Source organism: Neopsephotus bourkii, unplaced genomic scaffold, assembly GCF_033783945.1.
Source record: "Neopsephotus bourkii isolate Nb327-2 ecotype Australia unplaced genomic scaffold, CSIRO-AGI_Nbou_v1 NB_908, whole genome shotgun sequence".
In the NCBI taxonomy this organism is placed as follows: Eukaryota; Metazoa; Chordata; class Aves; order Psittaciformes; family Psittacidae; genus Neopsephotus; species Neopsephotus bourkii.
Window position 1 is genome coordinate 1,911,179 of NW_026901402.1, and position 27,321 is coordinate 1,938,499.

The 27,321-nt window shown below is 37.2% G+C and overlaps 1 protein-coding gene across 1 annotated transcript in view; it reads left to right on the forward strand.

Moving 5' to 3' along the window:
• The first annotated feature begins 1,294 nt into the window (after positions 1-1,294).
• SNTG2 (syntrophin gamma 2) overlaps positions 1,295-27,321 on the forward strand; it is a 208,919-nt gene continuing 182,892 nt past the window's right edge. The window contains exons 1-2 of the mRNA XM_061357528.1: positions 1,295-1,302; positions 1,663-1,798. Of these exons, the coding sequence (XP_061213512.1) occupies positions 1,295-1,302; positions 1,663-1,798 (144 nt within the window). The remainder of the gene's footprint in view (positions 1,303-1,662; positions 1,799-27,321) is intronic.

The following is a 27,321-nucleotide window of genomic DNA, read 5'->3' on the forward strand; positions in this document are numbered from 1 at the left end:
ATACAGAAATATTTTCAGCTTCTTTGATATGGCTTCATTTCGATAGGTGAAATACTGTCTCAAACACAAATGTGCCTTTGTGTTGAACCTCTCCTTTGTAATTTGAGCTTTTTAATTTTGTATTCATATTGAGTTGCTGTAGGAAAAATGATCTTAGGTTTCTGAACTATTTGTTTGTACTAGTGGTTACTGCCTTCAAGTGTGTGTGTGTGTGTGTGTGTGTGTGTGTACATCTATATATAGAAACAAAATTTGAAGTAAAAGACTGATTTTTTTAAAGAGATTCAAGTGGGCTGGGGAAGTAAAAATTATTTTGATTAGAGAAGTCATGAATTGTAGACTTATAAAAGTACATTCCTATTTCTAGAGTAATATTTTGTTCTATGTATTGAATAGCTTTTCTTTTTACAAATAATAATTTCACTTAAAGCACTGAAGAATTTTTTTTCATAGATATTTGAGATTCATATATGGAAGTCTTTCAATGGCAAATTTTATTCTATATTCAACAACGTTATCTTTTTTGTATATAATGTGAAATAAGCACTAGACTACCATATGTAGGCTCTTAAAAAAACTCATTGCCATTGCATTTCATTACCTATTTTCTGATTTTTGTGTTAGATTAAGTTAAAAATTTGTGTCACATTTAAAGTTTCAGATTCTGGATCATTTTCTCCTTTTTTTCAGATGCCATCTGTAATAGCATTATCGTTACAGTTGCAAAACAAGTTCTGTTCATCACATTATTTAAAAAATCATTAATCTTTGTATTGCAATTTTTATAATGGTACTGGAATTACTGTTTTTGATATTTGGGAATAACATTATCCCCTTTGGAAATCATCTGGAATAAGATAGAATCTTCATAAGTTTCATAAAAATCATGTTAGGTTTATGATATTAGGAAATTTCCTCTTCCCTTTTTAGCCACACAGACTTTGTTGTCTGTACACGTATGACAAAACCTGGAATTATTTTCACTTCCCTGTTGAGGAATTATTATAAAAGGTTTCAAATGAAGCTGACTGAGGGAAAATATGAAATTCATGAAACCAATAATTGCTACTTCTGAGACTGTTTTTCTCTCCCTTAACTTTCCTTCAGTAACAATGGCACACTTCTGAATGTGTTATATTTGTGGGAGTTTAGAACACCTTGTGCTCTGGAAGTCCTGACCTAGGTTTTACATCAACACTTCATGTTCACTAGAGAGCCCTCAAGTTGTTCTGAGAAGGGTCTAAGGCCAAAATATTTCTTGCCAGGAAAGAAAATAAGATATCAAATGAGCGAAATGGAAAGGTAGTGTGAAAATGCACAGATCTTTCCAGCCATTTCACCAGCTTTGTTTGAATTCCTCTGGACTCATTCATATCTTCATAATCTTTCATAAATCATGGGGCCCAGAACTGCACACACTGCTCAAGTGAGGCTGCAGCAGTACTGAACACAGTGGGTTCAACTCTTTTGACTGCCCGTTTATACTATGTTTGATGTACCCCAGGATGCAGTTTGCCTTATTGGCTGCCAGGGCACACTGCTGACTCCTATTGAGCTTGTGGTTTACCAGCACCCCCAGATCCCTTTCTGGGGAGCTGCTCTTCAGTCACTCCTGTCCTAGTTTATACTTGCTTATAACTTCTTGGTGTTATTCCATTGCAGCTGCAGAATCCAGCTTTTGGATGTGTTCCATTTCATGCTGGTGGATAGACTGATGGGACAGGAGCTGACAATGTGCTCTTGTAGCCCAGAAAGCCAGTTGCAAAATCTGAGCAGCACGGCCAGCAGGTCAAGGGAGGTAATTCTCTCCCTCTACACAGCTCTTGGAGTGCGTCCACTTACCTGGAGTATGTCTTAGGTGGTCCCTTTCAGTCTAAACCATTCTATAATTCTATTACATTAACAGTGAAAATAATTCTTTGACAACTGTATAGTTGCTACATTTAGACGATGACAGTTGTTTAAAATGGATGAAGAGTAAAAACAGAAGGAATAAAGACAAGCTGAGTCAAATGATGGATTACTTGGAATATCTTTTTGACTTACAATTAACAGGTTAGAAGTAGATTGAAAAAAAAAAAAAAAGAAAAAGGAAAACCAAACCAAAACCATCACAGTTTCTGGTTTATGAGAGCTTAGTTTCTCTGTCTTATGACAGATGAAACCCAGGAAGATCTTCCCAGTCTAAGCTTCAAAAATGAAACAATTTGTAGTATTATAATTCTCAGTGTTCAAAATAATGGTGAAATGAGACTGACTGTATCTTACTGCATCAGAGAAGCCAGACACTTCATTTATAAGAGAGAAGCAACAATATACTTTATTGAGATAATAAAATTCAGTGGTAAATGTGACAGTGGTTTAATATGATTCAGGGGCAAAGTTCACTTGAGTACTGATGGCATAGAGAACAGGATTAGATAGAGCAGTCAGGGAGACCCATGGAATCAGAAGTTTCAGAAAGGACCCCCTTGCTTTATACACTCCTCAAAGAGGTGTTTAGGTGAGGCTGGATCGACTCTTATCCCAGATACAGTCAGTGTTTTATGTCTTGAGAAGTACATGTATATTTGCACAAGCAGTCCTTTATATCACATAAATACGATTTCAGAGTAGAGCATGCTATTAGTAGTCAATGTCATGGAGGCCCCCTAAATTGACTTAGATAGGTTACAAGCCCCAAAGGAAATCTGTTCTAATAAAAGATCATTTAATGCCCCAGTCCATTAGTAAATTAGAGGTCTGTGATGTAAAGCAGAATCAAATACTAGATGACTGACTGAAGCTTAAGTTTTAAAAGGAATTAACCCAAAACACGTTTCATTCACCAGTCAAGATGAGGGCTGTCAACCCTGAGGGCACTATTCTGACCTTGCTTATCTGTAACTTGTGTTCATAGGTTAACATGGCTAGGCACATTTCAGTCCATAACTGAATGTATAATTTTTGTGGTTTATTCTAAAAGATTTACTGGATTGGTCATCTGACTGTTAAGGACAGTGAATGCAGTCATATCAGAAGGATTAAATCATCAGGTTACAAATGGATTCTGACTCAGTGGACTCCAGGGATTATCCAGAGAATTTCTTTGGCTCCTGTTTCTTTGGCTGTGTAAATTGTGAGGTCAAGGTACCAAAACTGTCATGGTTAACAGCAGGAAAGCAGGTAGTTTCAAATTGATAGGGAACTTTTTGTTATCTACCTAGGAAAACTAGTTAAGAGGTGTTTAAAAAAAAAATGAAATGGATTAATAGTGCCAAGGTTAACCTGACAAAGCACTTGCATGTCTTGAGTTACGGAACTTGTGTATCAGCTCTACAGGAGTCCATTTGATAATACACTAGATGGAATACTTTGAGCTAAAAAGTTTGTAATTGAATTTGTAATTCAGAAGAATTATAAAAAAGCTAAGACACTAGCTGTGCAAAAGGCATCAGCGGGCTGAAAGGTTAAGTACTCTGTAAGGGAGAATTATTTGCAGTATTTATCTTTAAATGAGTGTTTTCATTAGTGCACTAAGGAGAACTTTGAAATCTGCCAGTGAAATCAATGAGATTACTGATGGTTCAAAGTTAGATGGTAATAAATCTATATCTTTGAGAACAAGAATAAAATACATGTCCTTGAGGGCCAAGAGTCACATAAAGAAATTGGGTGAAATTTAATGTTAAAAAGGTTCAAAGTCATTAATGAATTTTAAGAGAGGAAAATATCTCTATGTATGTATATTGCTATGGGCTTGAAACTCAGAAATTGAAAACGCAGAGGTGGAGAAAGTTTTTTTTATTGTCAGTTGCGGGTTGTTTGTATAAAGCACATACTGTTCGGTGTCAGTTGTGTGTTTTGGAAAGAGTAATTCTGGATTAGGTACAAAATGAGCTTCTACACTTAAGATAAAGAGCAGCCATCTCACGAGATGAGTAAGTCTCATGCTGCTTTTCTGCTCAGCAAAAGTTCTGAGGCAGGAGGGGGTAGTTCTCTATGCATTAGCTACTGGGCTTGGATAAAAAGTGGCTCTTTGGAGAGGCTGTTCAGACACTAAATGCAGCTGTAGTAGCTGGGGGGAGCTGTTCCTACCACTATTAGAATGAGCACATCCTGTGATGAATGTCTGGGTTTTGACAAAGAAGTGAATCTCGGGTATCTACTTGCTGCTGAATAGTGGTTTGTGCTTGCTTCCTACAGAAATTGAGGAAAACAATGTAGAGCTTAGTGGAAAACTTCTTTCAGAATGGTAAGACTAATTGCAAAGGAAGATGTACTGATTCAGGATTTTTTTAAGGCCCTAAATTATAACATAGACCACCTTTTGCTCTGGTAAGTTCAACCTTGTTTCTCTGAAGTGTTGTACCCTGAAGGCAAACAGTTTTTATCGACTTAATTTATTAAGCAACTATGTATTTTCATCACCTGCCACAGATCCAGTGAGGCCATTGACACCTGAGATACAGGAGAAAGTGAAAACATGCTTTGAACCTCACTCTTTAGAGGCAACAGCAATGAGGGGGTGGACTGAACTTACTGGTGGTGCTTACAACGATGAGAAGGGTTGCCTACACATAACGTGGAAGAGAATAATGAAGCAGTGTTTTGCTTTTCTGGTGGTTTCTGTATGCTCATCACTCCCACCATCACACAATTTATGTGAAGCACTGGTGCTGTCATCCTGTTTGGGTCTATTTGGTATGAGATTGTAGTTAATGGGGCAGTTGATCTCCACTGCTCAGTTGCAGAAAACCTGTAACTTAAATTTAAGATGCCTTTAGTTGTTACATTGTGAAGAGCTCAGTGCAGTGAGGTTATGCTTGACTAATTTATTTTCTGAGAGAAATACCAAAATTATATATGCCAAAGTTACTAATTATATGTATATACACACACCTATATATATTGACTTACTGGTAGGTTAGTTTAAGGATAACTTTTAGATACCAGCATATTATAAAATGTTCAATATTTTTTTTCAAGTCACATGAATATGAAAGAAGTTTCTGTGGGTTTTGATTTTCTTTTAGCATATTTTCACAGAAACATCTGGAAGAGTGCTGACTCAATTTTTATCAGTTGGTAGCATAATTCAAGCTGAAGGAATGTTGGCAGAGGGTGTAGTCCAAGCTTCTGCTTGAAACAGGGTCAGCTCTGAGATCTGGCCAGATTTGTAAGGTCTTCCTTTGTAAGACCCAGCCCCCTCAACCTCTCCTGACAGGGCTCTCCCCAACTGTTGCAGTAGCCTTTGCAGAATTCATGTTCCAACCGAATCTCTCCCAGAGCAATGAAGTCAAAAGTAAATTTCTGCAAAAAAAGAGACTGTTTCTTCATGAAATGATATTTCAGAATATATAAAGAAAACCAAAACCAAAAAACCCAAAAGAGAATATGCTTAAAAACAACAACTAAAAACCCCTTAAACTTCTTGCACGCAACTCGAACCACTCCATGATGCCACAAACTGCCGTGTAGTCAGACATTACAGCATATACCTGTCAAATAGCTTTTTCCTCTTTTCTAAATGGAAAATTTGACAATTTTTTTTTTTTTTTTTTTTTTTAACTACATTTCCAGAAGCCACTGGCTGTATATATTTTTAAGAGTCACATTATTTACAGGAAATAATAAAATCAGTGAATTCTTTCAAGGGTGGAACATACACCTCTAAAAGCAAAACAAAATAAACCAAAACCAACTAAACAGCACCCTGGCCCCCAAAAAACCCGAAAACTTTCCAAATCATATGTCTTACTTAATTACCTTTTTAGTCTCTCCTTAAATAAGAAGCACCACTGAAATCATTGGAATATAGAAATATAATCCTTTGTATCTCATACTCTTTGAGAAGCCTACAGACAAACATTTAATGAAAATTTTGCAGCTCCTTTAATTACAGAAATAAATTCATTAAGTGCCTTACCATCTCAATCTGAGTAGTCTCACCAAAATTAAACACCTGAGTAGAAGAAGAAGGATCTGGGCCTAAAATTCTTTTCTGCAGAAAAGCTAATGTTGAATTTATTGACAGTAGATCATACAGACAGTTCATATCCAATAATGTACTGGAAGAGGCAGAGGCCATCACTGTTTCAAAGGAGTGGCGACTTCTTGTGAAGTAAATTCTACCTTTTAATTCTTATTTGCTTCATTATTGTTGCAGTGGTTTCATTTTAGGTAGACCCATACTAACAGTTTGTAATTTTTGTGTTTTCTCATTGATTTTTTTCCTCTTATCAGATGAAGATGGCAGAAAAATTACAAAATTGGTAAAAACATTTATTAGGTGGAAGCCATCTAGCAGCTACACTACATACAAGTGCAGCCTGTCATGAACCATAATTCTGAAAGCACTCCAGGTGTAGATGACTTAATACAGTCACTTTAAGCATCCTTCTGTACTGCAGTTCCAGTGGTTCTCCCTTGAACTTTAGTTAATTTTCTCCTAGTCCCACCAAAAACTTTCTCCATTTGGCAAAGACAACCAGAGAGAAATTATTTTACTTGGCAAGCTTTTCCTCCTGCATGATCATGAATGGTAAAAAGGTAATGGATGTAATAGGAGGGGTGCTAAGATACAGATATCAAGGTATCAACCAGTGTAGTTTCCTTTTGTTTAATTGCTGGTGTAGAAATTGTGGTACAGCACAAACTAGTCACATTTAAAAAATAGGGGGTAGGGGAAGTTTGTGATGTGGACTTCAGCAAGCTTATTTTTCATGATCTACCAGAGTTCCCTTAAAATCTCTTCAGGAAGTCACCCATACCAATTCTGTTTCACATTTCCTAGCAAAAATAAAAAGTCAGGGTTCTATTGATTGCAGTTTGCAGATAAAGCTAATGGCTCATACTTTTGATGAGAAGTACCCTCTTGTGAAACAGCAAAAGTTAAGGGGTGGGAGTAGAGAGGAGGCAAAGCAGAGACAGCAAGGCAAAGGATAGGAAAAATAATAGGCTGATGCAAAATAGGTAGAAAATCTGACCAATGTAATTCAGAAAAAAAGTATTCTGTAATATAGGAGTATGCAACTGAGAAATAGTAGAAATAAAGGAAAGTAGGAATGTGAGACAAGGCAGCCAAGAGAAGCCATGAGCAGGCATGGATGCACTTCACCCCAGCACCTTGTCAAGTTTGTTTTGCCCCTATTATACAGAATAAGCAAATGAAAGCTTAAAATGAGAACCAAACTGACCCACCTTGAATCAGGGTAGTTGGGAAGAAAAACAGACCCCAAGGAGACCAGTTGTTTTCTTGAATTGATGGTTTTGGCATAGCACCTCCTCACAACTTCCAGAAGATTTACCATGCTTAAACATACCTTCTCTCAGAGTTTCCATTTAACTTCTCTGCTGTATCATTGAGTTAAACATGTTCTGAATCTCAAAAGGGAAAGAGGTCTGCTGCATGTAAGCATGCAGAAGGATCACATTCTGGTCTAAAGTTCTTCATTAGTTCAGTTTTTCTTAATGAAATATATTCTGTTGGGGGTGTGCCCGAATATACACACATAAATACATAAATTAAATTAAATAGTTATGTGTTAGGGGTTTGAAACTTAAAATCAAGGCCTGAGTGGGACACACACACACAGATTTAATAGGTCCAGCTTAGGTATTTTATTTTCCAATAAGATAACCAGCAAACCAAACTAATCTGTTTATAGCAAATAAAACCTAAAACCAAACAGGCCCTCCAACTCTCCCCTGGCAAAATCTGAACTCTAGCAAAATAAGTACTAAAAGCACAATTGTGACTCATGAGACTACTGCCATTGACAATAGTGGTACCAATATTTAACAGCAAAAGTGAAAGTTAAAATTTCAAACAGTCAAATATTTTTGTAATTTAAACAGCAAAACTACTTGCCACATACAGGGACCTTAGCCCCCAGAGTACACTCAATGAAATTTTTGTACTTTATTTCTGTCAGGGATCATGAAAATATGTTGATTAGGCATTTTAAGGCTGTTCTTTGAAGTGAAACTTCATGTGTGTATTATGGTGTTTTGCTTTATCAGGCTCTGCAAGAGTTGGGTACCAGAAATAGGATTAAAGCTACTTGTTAGTCCATTCGAGTATGGATTGGGAGAGTAGAGAAAAGATCATGGTTATGCAGAAGAACCTCTGCATTTTTTGTGTTGTATTATGTAACCAAATGTAATTCTTACAGCTTTACAGTTAGACGTGCTTTATATAAATTAGTGGTTCAGAACATCTTAACAGCTTCAGTGTGTGTAAAAGATGCTCCTCTCTCCTGACCTTGAAATGTGATGATTTTCGCTGTCTGTCGGGCTGCTCTATGCCTGCTCTTGTTCCCTTCTGTCAATCAGCTTCTCACTGATACTAATTAGGATGATAGAGCATCACATTATTAGGTCTAAATTAGGTAACTTGCTGGCAAATACAGCAAATACTAAATAATGCATTTCTGTCTGTCTTATGGAGCCTTTGGAGGCTGACTTTTGGAGGCTGTATGAACATCTGTTGCAGGAGAGGGGCTTCACAGGGTGAATACACCTGCCTTCACGCCTATGGCAAAAAATATGTTAATTATGGTTTATGGAGATGTCAGATATAAACAAAGAGCTGTTTTGTTCATCAGTTATTATAAAATAGTGCCTGTTATGGCATTGCTACTTTTGCAAAGGGTAGTTACAGCTGGAATGATAGAGGGCTTAATATTTGAGACCAGTGTCATTGGTTGTTTCAACAATGTAGTAGTGAACTCAGAAATACTATTTTCAGCGTTGTTTCCTACTGCAGTATCGACTGTTATACAACCAGCTGTTCACCATTGAACATACTTCTCAATTTTTTTATCTATCTTGAAGGTGCAAACAGTATGTGAATTTAAAGTAGATGATTTATTCCACAGTAACTCTGCCTCATCATCATTCTGCACTGTGATGAATGTATGATGGCTTATCTCTTTATAATATATCTCTGTTTACTTAAGGATAGTGGCATACCACAATGAGCAATCTTCTGTGGAGGAGCTGCTAAACTGTGAGACTCCTGCCTAGGCTTCTTTGTGGTTTTGTATGCTGAGAATAGCAGCTCTTAGGTTGTGGCTGGGAGGGCAAAATTTTAAAGTAATTTTCTTTTTTCTACTGAGATAAAAAGCAGCAGAGTTGAAGGGGATACCTAATGCGGACATAGCAGAGGAAGACTTTGCAATGAGTTGTAATGTTTAATCCTTTGTTCCTGAAGTACAAGACTTTTAAAGACTGTGGCTGAACTTTCTCTGTTGCTTCTTAGACTCTCTGGTTTTGTTTTCACCCTGCTATTGCTTTAGTAGGACTGCAAGTATATTTAAATTACGCTTTCTGATTCAGTAGGCTTTAATTTGGTAATATGGATGAATAAATTAAAGACTTTCCATGTCCTCATTGCAATAATTAAAATGGTGATGAGTTTGGGAGGGGTAATATATTTAGGAGATGTTCTTGATAGGTATTTAATTAGTTATTGTTTGTTATTTTTCTTCTTCCATCTTTAATGATGATGCAGTAGTATGTTTTCCAGAAGAGAAACTGTTATGTGTGCATTTGTATGACCTGTAACAAAGTAAAATCTTGAACTTTTCGTGCTAGAATTTAATTTTAATACAATCAGGTAGATAATACCATGTAATTGGGCTGTCATGGTAGTACAATTTTATCAGACACCCTGTTTTAGAAGAGCATGCTGGATGTTTTGTACAGCGGCACAGTGGAGGTCAGCTTTGGCAAGAGAGGCGAAGCCCGATGTTATGCATATTGGTCAGCACATGGTAAGCAATTGTACTGTGTATCACTTGTATTTTCTGAGCTTTCATTTCTTCTCTTGCTGTTTCCTGTTATCATCATTATTCTTATTGTTGGTGTTTGTTCTAGTACCACTATATTTTAGTTATTAAACTGTTCTCACCTCAACCGATGGGTTTTACATTTATTCTCCTCCCCATACAACCTGGGGAGGGGAGTATGGGGAAGTGATTGAGGGACTGCGTGGTGCTGCGTGTCTAGGTCTAAACCATGACAATTATAGAGAGGCTTTGTAAGGACAGGTTGGACAGGCCTTTGAGCAGCCTGGTCTAGTGGAAGGTGTCCCTGCCCATGGCAGGATGGGCTAGAAATAGCTGATCTGTCAGATTTCTTCCGATCCAAACCATTTTATGATTCTTGGGTTTTATCCCTCACTCTCCTTTTGTTATCTCATCATCATTATTGTTATACATTATTTCCTTTATTAAACTGTTCTTATCTCAACCTGTGGGGTTTACCTTTTTCTGGCGTGCCTCCTCATCCTACCAGGGGTTGAGGGGGCGAGTGAGTAAGCAGCTGTGTGACAGTTAGTTGCCTGCTGGGGTTAAACCACTATGGGTGACGATGCCACCTGCCCAAATGATACAACTAGCTTATAGTAACTTTTTTTTTTTAATAAATCCATTATACATTTCTAATATTTTTAAACAAAGTGCTAATGGTTGTGCAAGTGCAGACAGCCAGGCACAAGGGTTTTATGGAGCTATCACCATGTATAGATATGAAACAGGGGAATCCAAATATTTTATTTTGGAAAGAGGAAGATTAATGGAGTGCTGATAACTATAGTGCTGCTACAGTGTCAGTGAAGTATTTGATGTCTTTTTTTCCTGCTTTAATGTCTTCATTATATTTTGTAGATGACTTTTTGATTCATTGTGATATTTTACAAATTGATCAAGGGACAGAAATATGAAATCCAGTTACGTTCCAACATTACCTACCAACAGTCCTTTCTTGACCACGTTATGGGGATATTGTGTTAACATTCTTAGTATATCTTCTGTGTTTAAAGGTAAAGCAGAACTGAAACCTGTCTCAATACACACTGGATTGCTCTCTTCCTTTTTTTAATGGTTCATTATAAATATAACAAACTAATTATGTGAAAGAAAAAGTTAAGATAAGCCATAATGAAAATTCTTCCAGACTAAATGCCTTCGGTGCAACAAACCACTTCCTTTCGCTAACAGCTAGATTTATATAACTAGTCTCTTCTGAGTGTATTTGTCCTAACCTACTTGGCTAACCCAGCAGTTGCTGTGCCTTCTGTCCTTGTGAATACCTTAATAGCTGTACATGGGGTGATGATGCTTACCTGCCTTTGCTCCTCCTGCAATTATAGTATCTCTTAGCTCCAAAGAAAGCTGTGTTTTTTTTAAAGCTAGTCATTGGAGTATCAGTCAAAACCCAGTTGCAGCACAGGGAACTGTAAAATCAACTACGTTGGAAAAGACCTTTAAGATCATCAAGTCCAACTGTTTCTCTGGATTGCCAAGACCACCACTAAACTATGTCATTGAGGCCCTCATCATCTACATGGGTTTTGAACACTTCCAGTGATGATGATTCTACCACTTCTCTGGCATCCTGTTCCAATACCTGATCACCCTCCTCTCAGTGAAGAAATTTTTCCTAATATCCAATCTACAACTTCCCTGGTGCAGCTTGAGACCATTATCTCAAGTGAGAACTTCCCAGAGTACTGCAGATAAGTAAGAACTGCACAAAGGTTTTCAGGGGAAGTGGGGTGTAAGAAAGGGGCTCATTTCTTGATTTTTGCCATTTTATAGCAGATTGTTGATTTTGGCTTTGGGTATAGGATCTTGCTGTCTGCACAAGGATATCCTGGAGATCTTGAGGGGTGAATGTCAGTGTTTTATATGCAGAGTAGAAAATTATTAGCTAAAGGAGTTCCCCTTTTTTCTGCAGTTATAGGATAATGCTCCTCATTTAATTAAAATAATGCAAAGAGTAACATTAGCCATCTTTTCACTTTGAAATATTTTGTCTGCCCTGCTAAGAGAAGGCAGTGAACAACCCATCCAAGTGCCTAATTTTATTTTATTCTACTGTTTGGGTTTTTTGGTTGTTTTTCTTCACTTTACTGTCCTGCTCAGTTCCAGGGTCCCTTAGTCCATCCGTATTTACTACAATGCACCTTTTGGGATGAACATAAATGAAATGCACATGACGGGTTATTCAATATGTTTTTTGAGAAACTTTTGGCATATTTCAGTTGTTATGTAAACAAATTAAGATCCATGAAGACATACGTAGAATTGTAGAATCATAGAATATTTAGGCTTGGAAAGGACCTTAAGATCATCTAGTTCCAACCCCACTGCCGTGAGCAGGGACGCCTCACACTAAATCATGTCACCCAAGGCTCTGTCCAACCTGGCCTTGAACACTGCCAGGGATGGAGCATTCACAACTTCCCTGGGCAGCCCATTCCAGTTCATCACCACCCTTACCATTAAGAAATTTCTCCTTATATCCAATCTAAACTAAACCTCCTCCTTGTATCCAACCTAAACTTTTCCAGCTCTTTTTCAGACTTTGCAAAAAATATGTCTATAAATCATAATAAGGCTTAGATACTTTGGCAAAATTTTGTTCTTACTTGCCAAAGTATCTTGCTAAAGCAAGATCTTCAGTAAAAGTTTATCTGTATTTAACTGAAATTAATAATTTTCCACAAAATCTCAACATTGTTAAATACTAATGAACAGCCATATTTTGTTTCCCTTGCTATTTTTGTTGTCTTGCTAATAATAATCATATAATAATAATGTGTCTGTTCCATTCACTTGTTACTATTCTTCAGTCCCTGAATATGTATTTTGACTACAGGACTGCCCTTTACCTATCACTTAAAATTTAAAAATTCCATCTTTATTTCATATTTAGTTTCCAAAAATGCAGGTCACATTTTCAACACCTTGTTCAAGTAATACACATTTCAAATACCTGTTACTGAAAATGACACTTGTCAACCTTGTCAAGGTATGGCTTATATTAGAATTGACACCTGGTGGTTGGAAATATCCTCCAAATTGGTGATGTACTCAGTTTGAAAATTTGCTAACAAAATACAGTCTTTATTTCTGAGTTAGGGATAAATAAAATCTAATTTACTTTTTTTTTGGTTTCAAACACCAACTTTCTATTTTTCTTAGGATCAATAAAGATTAATTGAAACAAAAAAGAAAAAAAGATTATGAAATAAGGGAAAGATTACAAAAATTAAAATTGCTTTTCTAAGGAATTCAGAAAATGTAAAATATAGCAATGGTAAATCACTTCATAGGGATATTTATTGAAGTATTGCCAAAACATTGAAAAAATTGTTTTCAGTTTTCTTATTCATGGATATTACTGAGCTTTTGAATGTGGGGGTTGTTGTTTGTTTGTTTATTTGTTTGCTTTTAAAAACTCTGGCATCCTTTTTATATATTGTTAGTCAATATGGTTTCCCATGATTATATCATTGCATCTCTGCAGTCAGCTAAAAAAATGCTGACATAAAGTCTTCATTAAAAAATCCCCAAAACCAAATAATTCCACTGCCTGTGTTACAGGAGGAAAGGATAAATTTCCTAAAGGAGGATACTGCCATACCAGCTCACTTTAGGTGGTTTATACTTTTACTTATTCAGCAGTGTTTAGCTCTTAAAAGAAGGAATTTATTTTCCCTGTGTTTATTAAATAAGACATGCTTTATTATGTAAGAATGTAGATTTTTAATCTCTAATCCAATTAAAGAATGTGTTTCTGAAAGTTCAGAGCTAGTGTATGCAAAAACCAAAGTGTAAACCCAATGAATGGGCTAACAAACATTTTGAAGTAAAACTAATCTGGGCTCCAAAGAGGGGAAATGATGACCCCTCTTTATCAGCAATTTGTATAGAGACAACTGAACTAATAAAATCAAGTTAAATTAAACCTTACTAGATAATGCTGTACAGCTTTACATAGTGCTGGCAAATAAGTGCTATGGAACAGTTAAGGGACAACTTATGTATTCTAGCCTTTCCTCTGATTAGTTTATTTTGGAAAGAGATGGGTTGAGGTAATAAAAAAAAAATAATGCTAATGGAATAAATAAGGTTAGGAAATTGTCCAAATATACATTTTGGTGATATGTCCAATCAATCAAATAATTTGTGATTTCAAAACACCTAGAAGTAAAGCAAAGTAGTCCCAAAGCATGCATTTATCTTTTTTACTTTTTAATACTGCTTAGGTTGCTTTTTGATATGAATAATGTAATGCTTTATTAAGCAGAAGCTACATGAAAACAGTTTTTGAGGGCTTCATATAAAATTGTTTTCTCTAGCTAGTATTTTTAATCTTGTGTACAAGTGTACAAGATTGCAAAAATCTTGTCCTCTGATGCAATATAAGCATGCATAGGTTTATTATCAATTGTAATCAAGCCTCTTTTTTAATATGTTTTTGCTGCTGTTTATTACACCTTTTCATGCCTGGTGCTTTCAGTTGCACAGTGGTCACTCTATTTTTTTTGTTCCTTTGCATTCATGCTGAAATCACTTTCATCATTTCAAAGATTCATTTTCAAAGATTTATGAACTTGTGTAGTGTTTATTTCTTTGAGAAACTATCTTTTTTTGATAGCTAGATGAAGAGAAAAATTTGCGGAGCTTTACAAGGTAGAATGTGCAAATGGAGAAAAAGAATTAGCAGATTCTGGAAAATTTTTGGTCATGAAATCAGAAGTTTGACATTTTTCAGGTGTCACAAATGAAGAAAGAACCTACAGAATTTTCACATGAACACTAAAAGAATAGGAGACTTCCATTTTGGAAGTCAAGCTCTAGCTTTTTATCTCAGCCTCTTGACAGGAGTAGGTTTACTGGGATTTGGAGCTTGAATTGCCAAACCTGTGATCTTCCAAGAATTTTGTGAGGTGCATTTGTATCTTTAGAAAAAAAGAAAAAAATTAAAGTGGAAATATATCTGAATAGCTTTCTGAAATATCATCTCTTGAGTTTATTAAATTGAAATTTTTAGTGGTTACAAATTATTGAGTCTTGAATGGCATTGGAGTGTGTATTGACATAATATGAAGGCAGCCCAGGAACTTCTGTTTTCATGTTGCCAGAGGTTAAAGAGTCCTGGAATGTGCCAACATTGCTGATGTGGTAGCTGTATAAGGAAATCAGTAAGATGCTTTATACATAGGAAATAAAGATGAAAGAATAAGTTACACTTGAGAGAGTACGGCTTTTTTAAAAAAGACATGATAGTGACTTAAGGATGTTATTAGAAAAACACTGAAGTATCAAAGTGAAAAAAATGAGATGGTTTGCTTTGCATTCTGCTCACACAGAGTGACCATAAATCCGGACAGCAGTACATTATAGTGGTGTAGTTCACATACACCCATGTACAATCTGTATAAGCACTGTTTCATCATATCTGTCTGAATCGCAACTTTAGTAGTATGTTAAAAATAGTATTTTATAAATAATAGTATTTAAAGGACTGAATCGAGTTCATTTGACCATTTTGTTACACATAGAAGTATCAGTCCTCTTTTTTAGAACTGCAATTATAAATGTAACTTTGATATTAAAATTTACTTAAAGTAGTATCTTCCTTGCTCCTTTCTACAGTATATATTACAAGGAAATTGATAACTATAATCTAGTGTGTAGTGATTTATTATTTTATTTTCTGTAGTTTTCTGGATTAAAAGTGCTAGTAGAAAATTAACATAGGAGATACTAGTTATTTTTGACGTTTCATAGCATTCAGGTGTAAAGGACAATTAATAATTCTAATATCACACATATGGTATTTAACTTTACTTGTTTATCTCTGTTAAACTAAGTGCTTGTTTTGCGGTTGGGTACAAGACAACCCCTGGAATTAAAATCTGTGAGCACATTTCGGTTATGCACTGTCAAACATTATTTAATTTACTTTTAAAGGTCAACCATTGGTCTTGCTGTTCCTCTCACCTTTGAAGATACTTAGGCAAAACAGTCAGGCTCTCTAAACTTCTTTTGATTAGTAGTATTAAGATTAAAAGCCAAAAGCTTCTCATGATTTTCTCATTCTTGAGTTCTTTAAGGAGTGCAATTTTTATAGCTTTTTCCTGTTTTTTTCTAATTTTTTTTTTTTTAAAAGATATAACATCATAAATTAATGGAGTGGTTTTAGGATTTACAGCCTATCTCTGCAGAAATATACACAGATAACTGTGTAGTTATCTGCTGTCAGTCAATATATCAATAATTTCTTTTAAGTGTGTTACAGTGGATGTTAATGTTGAGTTGTGCAACCATTCTTCTTCCTGAAGTATCTTCTTGATTGTGCTACAGATGTTCTGGGATATATAACCTCATATATCCTTAAAACTTGCTAAGAATCACAGCATTCAATTATAATTTCCCAATTAAGTTTTTAATTTATTAATAATCAATAAATTATGTTTTGTGTCTTCCAAGCTGTCTAGGTAGCCTTTATTTTTAACCTAAATATTAGGTGTGTCTGAACTTGCCAGTTTTCAGTTCATTGATGTAACTGCCCCATAATCCACCTTTGCCCTTTCTTTTGGTTTCCCTTCATGGCTGTTTGGTAGTTAATTACAAACAAATAAGGAATACATAACAAAATTAACTTATTAGAGAAAGCTAAACTAGTTATTTTACTAGGATAACTGCCTTTACGTTGCTGTTGTGCTTGATGGTGTAGCTGGGTAGCACTTGCTCTTGTGGACACCCTCGTGCATGTCCAGCAGTTTGGCCAACCCAAAGTAAGGAGTGAGACACAAGGAATGCTGGGGGATAGTGAGAGGGCAGACCATTGTGAACTGGTATAGGCCGTTTATGACTATGGTGGTCCTGGGCTAACGGTTGGACTTGATCCTAAAGGATTTTTCCAACCTAGTTGATTCTATAATTCTATGACACTGGATGGAAATCTATAAAACCATAAGTTTTGCTGCTTGTGGAACCACTTGTTTGACCAGATCACTGCTGATATTCAAGTGTACCAGCATATACAGGGTAATTAAATTCCATTATGCATTCACTTTTTATCAAGGTAACTTGTGAATTTGAGACTGACAGTTTCTGTTTTCCAGCATGTTAATATGAGAGGACAGTGATTATTTTACCTGTTTATAATATCTGCTAATCAGTTTGTAGTTACCTGGGGCATTTACTTGTTTATCTAAGGGTAACACTGTGCTTTCTCTAGTCATTTGGAATTTTCCTTCTATACAGTGATTTCTTAATAATTCATTCTTCTTCTGGGTCACATGATAGAAAGGGCTTACAACTGAACTCTAATTTGGGATGTACAGTCTCCAGAACCCCACTGCACCCAAGAAAGCTTGTGTTTCTTTCTTATTAATTGGTGGAGACATTGCTGTTATCTGGTTGATCACATCTATGGGGATCTGGCGACATCCGTCTTGCCATTTTATTGCCCAAAATTGAATCTCCTGTGCAGATCCCTTGACCTTACTCCATTTTATGGCAAAACCGGCTTTCAGCAGGATTTGGATTATTTTCCTCCCTTTCTCAAAGACTTCTTCTGCTGTATTGCCCCACACAGTAATGTCATCGATGTATTGCAGGTGTTCTGGAGCTTTCCCCTGTTCCAGTGCAGTCCAGATCAGGCTATGGATATGATAGGGCTGTGTTTCCACCCCTGGGGCAGTAGGTTCCAAGTGAACTGGACACCCCTCCAAGTAAAAGCAAACTGTGGCCTGCACTCTGCTGCCAAAGGAATTGAGAAAAATGCATTGGCGATATCAATCGTGGCATATCACTTGGCTGCCTTTGACTCTAATTCATTCTGAAGTTTTAGCATGTCCGGCACAGCAGCACTCAATGGTGGTGTGACTTCGTTCAGGCCATGATAGTCTACTGTTAGTCTTCACTCTCCATTAGACTTTTGCACTGGCCATATGGGGCTATTAAAGGGTGAGCGGGTCATTCCAGGTTACTGTTGCCAATGAATGGGCATATGATGGCAGTGCATTCTGTGTAAGTTGTCGCCACATGGGTCATGTACATTCGACTTCATCTGGGTCTATGGGTATATCCCCGTTATTTGGCTTGATGTGATAGATCATCTCTACAATGGCTGATTTCCTCGGACACTGAATGCCTTTGTCTAAAGTAGTCCACTTGACCGAACAACTCATAACATTGTCCTTGTATGGAAACCTTTCTTTCACAGCTGCCAAGAGCCGCCTCCAAAGACTGAGGGACTTTTTCTCTCTTGCAATTGCTTTGTCAATTCCCCCTTCTCTAGCAAGTGATCCCAGCTGCTTGGCTTCTGTACCTTCTAGTTCGTGACCATTGGCCCCATTGGCCCAGCATTGGAGCAACCAGGTGATGATGTGCTCCCCTGGTTGACAGGTAAAATCTTTTCGCATATTGCGTAGCTCGGTTGAAGTCCAAGGTCGAGAAGTCACCTCTTCTTCATCTTCTTCATCGTGATGATGACTCTTGATCAAATGCTGGCCCGGGTGGTGAGTACATTGTTTCTTCATCTTGCTTCACCCTTCTTGCCTCTTTTTCACTTTTTCTCTTGCGTACAGGGGCAACCGATATTGGTAGGAATTGGTCCTCTGGTTTAGCTGCAGTAATTATCACTGTGGTTTGAGTAGCGACTGTACTTGTCGCTGGGGGTGCTGTAGCTGCTGTGCTTGGAGATGGGGTAGCTGTGCTGTTTGTTGCAGTTGAAGTTTGAGTAGCTGTACTTCATGCTGGGTTAGCTGCGCTGTCCATTGCATCAAAAATTTGGGTAGCAACTGTATTTGTCGCTGGGGGTGGTGTAGCTGCTGTGCTTGGAGCTGGAGTAGCTGCGCTATCTGTTGCTTTGCTCTCAGATCCAGGGACATTTTTTTTTGACTTTTGAGGGTGCTGGATAGTGTTGAACAAGGCCCTGTAAGCATAGGCCAAGCCCCAGCATGTTGCCATGATTTGTCCATGTCTGGTATGGCCAGAATGACAACACACCTCATTTAAGTGTTTTACTAATTCTTCTGGATTTTGCAGTTGTTCAGTGGTGAAATTCCAACGTACTGGAGGGGCCCACTGACCTAGATACTTGCCCATACTGTCCCACACACCCTGCCACTCATGACTGTCCAGCCTCGGGGAAAATCTCTTGGTCCTCCTACATCATCATTTAACCCCAGACAAGACCCAAACCTGACTCTGCTTAACTCTTGAAATCAGATGAAATTGTTGTGGGGAAAATACACTCTGTATGCATGTCAACATGGTGATCCCCATCACAATCAGCAAACAAGTCTCAATGGTATTAAAAGGCCATTCAAAAACTTCAAAACTCTCAAATGATTCTGTAAACAGTCTGGCTTGAGATGATGTGAGTTGTACTGTACTGCTATCAAATGGCTCCTGTCATAATTTCACAAGAGTATCTTTATTATGGTTTTATGCGTCTTTCTCAGGTTTTTGATGATTTATACAGTCTAGTTTTTGCTAATTTCTATTATGTTTTTCCTATTTGTTAGACTATATAAAAAAAATCTTTAATGGATTGACAAGATAGACTTTAATATTACTTTCTTTCCTATGTTGGTCTTTTTTCCTTCATCTGGTTTCTTGACCTCTCAAATCTGCCCTTGTTAGGCTGATGATCTGCTATTTGTATTCTCTCATTATTGCTCCTTTCAGCATCCTTCATTTCTCCTATTCAGCTATTACTCTGTCTTATGCTTTTGCATTATGAACAGTCCATCAAGTGGAGTGCAAAATTACAGAACAGGAGCTCTGAACACCCTGAAGTACTTTATTGTCAATTAGTTTGCTCTTATATTTTTTAGACAGTATGTTCTCTCTTGTAAGACTTGGGTTTTTTTTCGTAAGCATAGTTTGCTCTTGAGTGTTCAAGCAATGCAACAAAGGCTGTTCACTTTCGGCTGTCCTTATCCTTTGCCTGACAAAGAGCCGTCAGAGACTGAGTTTGGAGAGATGTTGCTGGAAAAACTTTCAGTTACATTGTTTAAATCAAGCCAAGAATGAAACAATTTATTTATTAATGATTGATACATAATTAACTGATGCTTAGTATACTGCCTGTTCAAGATCAGTAGCGGCAATACAGCAGATAAGCCACAGTGGTGGACATTTACCAAAATATTGAGACCCCTAAATTTCTGAACAGCCCTTATTTACATACCACACATTCAAATCTCTGGCTGGAGGTGTAGGTGCCCCAGCTCTTTGTGTGCGCCTGCTGCTCTGCACAGCCTGCTGGGGCTTGTCCCAGTGCAGAAGTCCCATTGAGGTCCTGCTGGCACCATGAGGTAGAGGTCCCCACTCTGCGATGCCCTGCAGTAACCTGCTGATTTTGGTAGTAGGACTAGACCTGCTTCTAGTAGGACTAGTCTATGATCCCTTTAAGTCCTGACTACATACTGAAAAGGACTCCTGAGTTAATGAATGAGTTTTGAGTCACTGACAGGTCACCTAGTTTGTTGGATCACTTTGTTTTCCCATTCAATCTAAATATGCTCAAATTGTTGTACTTTTTAGGTCAGTGACTGCTCTATGTTTTAGCCATTATGTATCCCCATAAGAACTGAATTAACTACCATGATTTTACAAATTTGCCTGTCTGTGAATATGGAAAGATTTCTACTTGACTGTAAAACTTGACCTTACTAAGGTTAGTGTTATATAAAATTTATAATGCCCACTTTGTTTTTAAATTAATCCTCCTAAATGATTTAAAATACGTTTGTTAACACATATTCAATCTGATCTCCAGTCTGACCCACACCAGTAAGCTACCTTTACATTACAATTTAACTGCTGAAACAAATCCATGCAACTGCTTTTCAGAATTCAGATATTCAGGCAGCATGTGCATTGTGTTTTCCTATTCATTTTGCACATCCGATCTGAGCTTTGGCTGTGTCTGATGAAGACGCTATGAAATTTTGTCACAGGAATGAAATGTACAAGAATGAATAGTACAGGGGTATCAATCACACCGGTGTGATTTACACTATGTAGAAGCAGGTATACGGAAAAGAGACTGAGGATGGGGCATGTAGGTGATGTGAGGTGGCTTTCTTCTCACTGTTCTAAAACTATATGTTTCAGTTTGTTAATTTATGTGCAGAGTGTATTCTCTCTACCCTGCTTTGCCAAAAAATGTTGTAGTGTGTGAACAAAAATAATTAGTTTTTTAGCTTGGTGCTATTAGTGTAAAAGCAGCTATGGTGGTGTTGGCAGTCATTGGGGCTCAATGTGGAAATTGCACGTTGGAGTGTGATTCAGATTCTCTGTGTGTTGCTTAAAGTGAAAACCAAAATGAAAGGTATACTGAAATGTTAGAAACTAACCTTAAATTTCATTGCATTTTCTAAATTTCTATCTGTGCTACTGATTCCCTTTTTTATATAGAAGTTATAGCATCTTAGATAATTTCCCTCCATCCTCTAGCTATTGTTTTATGCTTCATGAAATCTTTATTATCAGGAGTTGGTGATTCTGAAGGCACAGAGGAAATATTGAAGGTAATACATCCCTTTTACATAGGTAGGCAGTGGTCACTGATGCAAGGCAGCTTGATCATGTTTATGTGATGATGGTAATTTTTTTTCTTTTAGTATTGCAGTGTAGGTATTTTGAAATGAGAAATTAAATAGACTCGTGTCCCATTTATATCGTGTACAAGAATGGCTCACAACTTGTTTCTTTTTGCCCAGTAAGTAATTGGCCATCCCACTGTATTTTAACATAAGATACTGATGTTTTAAGAACTGAGTAATGTGTAGTGCCTTTTAGTGATAAAATAATTTCTTAATAATTAATTCTTAGAATAGCTATAAGTACTTCAAGTAGGTTCTCTGTTGGTGATTAGGAGACATTTTAGACAAAATAGACTTCCTAAAAGCTTTGCTGTGTATAGACTTTCAACTATAGCAAATAGGGAGAGGAAAAAAAGTGTTCACTGTATGTATAATGATTAATTTTCTTATAGGTTAAAAATTAAATAATAAATACTTAAATTCATTATGCTAACAATAGGTAGTTCTTCTATAGTAACATTCATAATCAATTCCTTATTGCTGTGTCTATTGCTGTAGACACTGCCACAGTTTAACTTGCAAAGTGGTTCTAGACAAAAAGAAATGGAACAGGTAATTAATGAAAGCAGAAGAGGCTTGTTAGCTTCATTTTCAGGAATTTTGGCTGTGTGCTTGCAGATTCAGGTATTGCATGTTTCTCAGTTGCTGTTGGCCATCCTGCCATGTAGGAATGTGGTGTCATGGATACTAATTAAGTCTGAGAAATCATTAAACTTAGGAAATTTATCTACCCATTTTATCTAATGCTGTTTTGTATGTTTCACTTTGGAAAGCAGTGTTAGCCCAGAACAGAAAACATGAAAAATAACACAGATGGAAAGGGCCAAATCCAACTGCTGCTGTTCCACAACCTTTTATTTGAGAACAGACTGCAGAGCACAAGATATTTTTCAGTATTCTAAATCTATTCTTTCCAGTCTCAGATGTAGGACATGTTTTTGTGCTAAAGAAATTCACATTCAAAATTGTGTAGCCAAAGAGAACACAATTCATGTCTATGTTTATGTTGTTTATTAGTATCTTTTTTTTTACCTCACACACATCTTTAACAGAATCAGCTTAAACTTACTGATTACAAGTAGGTATGATTTGTACTTCCTTTCGGCTGTGTTGCAAGGGTGTATTTGCCAACTTAAGGAGGGTTACCCTTTCCTAAGTAGGGACCCTGTTGCTGTGTTATCAGTATCTTCAAAAACAAATTCTGTCAGTTCTTTGTCTATGAAGGATTCTCCCCTGGTTGTAGCCTGTGTTACTGTTTCAGCAGTGATGTTTCTCTTTTCTCTGTTTCTTTTTTGCTTATCTTCTTCTTGACAAAGTACTTCCCATCTCAAGATATATGAAAACAAGACTATAGCAAGACATCAAAGCAGCACATAAAAAGATATTGTTTTCCCTGGAAAAAAAAACAAACAAAACCTGTAAGATGTCTAACTTGAGGGAGTATGAGTACTGTAGAGAGAATGATGCCAGATGACCCCGTCTGGGTACAGTGGGGTAAAGCAAATAAGCAGGAGTATGTCTGCTTATATTCTGGTTTGGCACTCCTGTTTTGGAATTCAGTGCTAATTATATGAATAACAAACTATAATAAGAAGATGTATTTCTGAATTCATGCATGACAAATATAAATATTCAGAAGAATGCTCATACTTTTATTTCTGCATACATAATAATTTGGGATGCTTTTTAGGTGTAAACAAGACTCAATTACCCAAAATAACATTCTGATTTAAAAAACCCCAACAAACCACATGCTTTTTTTGTGCCTCTGAAATACGAATTGTCTCTAATTTAGCATAGAGAAGCCCGCGTCATAAATATCAACATGCTAAAAGTCAAATAAATGTATCCTTTCTTAAATAACCTTGCTTTTACAAACTGTAGAAACAAGTCTGGCAAAAAAAGGAAACCCACCCTGTGTGGGTGTCACATCACCTCAAAGTGACATTTTCGGATAATTTATAAAAACAAAACAGGCAATTTAACACTGGGGCAGGTGTCGGTAACTATGCAGACACCTTCCGTTAAATGAAAGAAAGGCTTTGGTAGAGAGGTATTAGGAAAAGCAGGAGAAAATATGTTATTGAAGCTCATCAAGGTGGAAACTTGCTGCTTTCTAGAGAATGCTTATTTTTATTTTTGACACCTTACGGCATCTGACTCCATACCTTTGGCATCTTAGATTTCATTAAGTTGGGAAGTTGTATAATCAAATCTAGTACCAAAATCAGAAATATATAATGTTTTAACTCATAGCTAATTTCTGAGAAATTCTATGAACACCCGCACCTGTAACGTACCTTTACAGCTATAAACATAAGCTACATTTCCAGTAGCCTGTGGCTATTCATATGTGTATCTAAGTTTCAGAAGATTTATGTCTACTTACTAGTTTTCATTGTATTAAAGTTGGTTTTTTGTATGTGTTAGGATGTGTGTTTATGATACTGGTGATGGCATGGATGTCACATCTGGGACAGTACTGAGCCTTCAAGTTTTCACTGGCATTTCAATGCCCCCGGCTAAAGCTTTTTGGGGATTTTTGTCTGAATGCTGAGGGAATTACTACTGAACACATATGCGTGGAGAAAATGTCCTGCTAGTGGAGCTAGCATAGTTATATCAGTTTAACGAGTTATGACAGGGTTTGCAGCTACCCTGGTAAGATTTCGCTACCTGATCCTTCACTGTTAGGAACGTTCAGCCATAATAGACCCATGTAAGATGGATGCTATGTGAAAAGGACACACAGTGGTTGAGGTAAGGAGGCCTGTGATTTGTGAACAGGCTGTGAGATGCCATTGCTTTCTTCTTCCCTTTTCTATTCTTTGCTATTTCTGCCTTTTTGTACCATTTGAAGCACAGACCATTTTTCTCTTTTTTCAGTGCCTGTTGCTGTCTTACCTGCTTTCTCTAGCTTGGTAATGAGGCTGGCCTTTGCCTATTGCCAGAGCATAATGCCAACTTCTATTTTCCTAATAACTGTATATTTTCAAATTATATTTTCTGAAGCTCTATTTTTGCCTGGGTTCATTAAAAAAAAAAAAAAAAAAGAAAAAAAAAAAAGCTTCCCGGAAGTTCAAATATTTAATGTTTGGGAAATATTTGTCCAAACTTTATTATTGCATTTCTTTGTTGAATTACTGGTTTAGAATCTGTCTTTACCTGACTGAGAGGCACCTTCACGGGGTAGTTAATCTCTGAGTCCTTTGGAGATCCCTATCTTTGCTCACTGGAATCTCAGGGAGGGTTAGTACAGATACATTCTTCTCTTAGGCATCTCACCAAAATACCTATAATTATTTAATATATTTAACATATTCATGTAATATATTTAATATATTCATCAGTGATTTGGATGAGGGAATTGAGTGTACCATCAGCAAGTTTGCTGATGACACTAAGCTGGGAGGAGTGGCCGACACGCCAGAAGGCTGTGCTGCCATCCAGCGAGACCTGGACAGGCTGGAGAGTTGGGCAGGGAATAACTTGATGAAATATAACAAGGGAAAGTGTAGAGTCCTGCATCTGGGCAGGAACAACCCCAGGTTCCAGTATAGGTTGGGGAACGACCTGTTAGAGAGCAGTGTAGGGGAGAGGGACCTGGGGGTCCTAGTGGATGACAGGGTGACCATGAGCCGACACTGTGCCCTTGTGGCCAAGAAGGCCAATGGCATCCTGGGGTGTATTAGAAGGGGGGTGGTTAGTAGGTCGAGAGAGGTTCTCCTTCCCCTCTACTCTGCCCTGGTGAGACCTCATCTGGAATATTGTGTCCAGTTCTGGGCCCCTCAGTTTAAAAAGGACAGGGACCTGCTGGAGAGAGTCCAGCGCAGGGCAACTAAGATGATTAAGGGAGTGGAGCATCTCCCTTATGAGGAAAGACTGAGGGAGCTGGGTCTCTATAGTTTGGAGGAGACTGAGGGGTGACCTTATTAGTGTATATAAATATATAAAGGGGGAGTGTCACGAGGATGGAGCCAGGCTCTTCTCGGTGGCAAACAATGATAGGACAAGGGGTAATGGGTACAAATTGGAACAGAAGAGGTTCCACTTAAACTTGAGAAGAAACTTCTCAGTGAGGGTGACGGAACACTGGAACAGGCTGCCCAGGGGGGTTGTGGAGGCTCCTTCTCTGGAGACATTCAAAACCTGCCTGGACACGTTCCTGTGTAACCTTATCTAGGTGTTCCTGCTCCGGCAGGGGGATTGGACTAGATGATCTTCTGAGGTCCCTTCCAATCTCTAGCATGCTGTGATACTGTGATACTGTTATTTGGTGTGATGAGTTCTGTACACACGGAACAAAGGTTTTTAGTCTATCATTAAGGTTTCAGTTGCAGCATACAATGTACAATCATTAAATCCACTTATCAGGATGATTAATAATTCCTTTTCTACCTCCATAACTTTAAAAATATTTAGCTTTTAACAGTAAAAGCACTGAAGCTGCTCACAAACCATTAACGGTTCCAGTCCTAAGATATGTTAAACACATATAATGTAAAATAAAAAATTAATTTTCTAACTGCAATTCAATAATGTCTTCCCTAAGAATTGTGTTTTATGAGTTACATACTTACAAATCTGTTCCTAGATATTTTTAGTAATTTCTCACTCTTATCACATTCTCACCTTTAATGAATACTAACTTATGCCGAAAGCCCCTTTTCAAAAATGTACATAATTGTCTGTCAGAAGGGCAAATAGTTCATCAAGTAGATGCCACTGACACTCTGAATACCATTTTGATACCTCTTTGTAGTCTGGGAACCTGCAATTTTGTCAGCTGTTTTAAAGCTGCTGCCTAACAGTAAAAGAGCTATTCTAAATTCTCCCTCAAGCAAGTTTCAAAGCCTGATTTTTAATGGGTGATGGAATACCTTTATGCCACAGGGCTTGTTTCCATATGTTCTGTGTTTATGCTTTGTACAGAGAAACCTCGTTGAAAAGATGAGAATAGACTTGCCAGTTTTTGGCAGTGTGACAGAGCGACTAGGCAACCTGAATCTCCTTTGCAGGTTTATTTCAGGATTTTACCCTAAGTTAACTTGAGGAGGTTTCTATTATTTGACTCTCGAAAGTCCTCTTTTATTCACTTGCTTAATTGCATACTTTCTATGAAAATCTTGTGTCTAGCCTGGAGTCTTCTCTTCCTGCCAATGAATAGAGATTTGGTCATAGGAGTTACGCTGCTTAGCACAAATAAGGACTCTTGCAGGATCTTTTAGGATTTAACTGTTGGGTCCAGTCTACTCTTAAATAGCTTATTCTTTACTATTGTATCTTGCAGTTTACCTGACAGTCTGAGCTATTACTTAGTGTAAAGAAGACTCTTCAGGCTCCTGTTTTGCCAGCTGGTTTATCCTTCAGCTCATAGGACCACAGACAGCCATTTCCACAAGCACCAATTACCTGTCATATCCATTATCTTCTGTATGCTGTGAGCCAATTTTATGACCCTTGGAAGAAAGCAAAAATTCTGCACGATTATACGGTGGCATAACATGGAGGAAAACCTGCCTTCTTTTGCTCACAGACTGGCAGGCAATTTATGAACCTCTAAGTGGCTTTTAGAAATAAAATCTAAACCATTTTAACAGTTATACCATATTTTGCATATTTTGAGTAATTTCAAAATTACTTAAAACAATTATCTGATGCATTCATTGTCTTCGTGTAAGAACATGGAAACTGAAACAATGCTTAAAAGTGTCCATAGGAGCCTGTAGGACTGATTTCAAACATGGGAGTTCCTGTCCTCACATACAGTCATGCAATGGTCCCTACATGAAAAGCTGAAGTACCTAACCTAGTTTAGTTGTAGCAATATGGTTTCCTCAGTGGACGGCATGTTTAATAAGGTAAACTGATGCAACTCATCATCTTAAAAGAGCTAATTTTTTTCACCATCA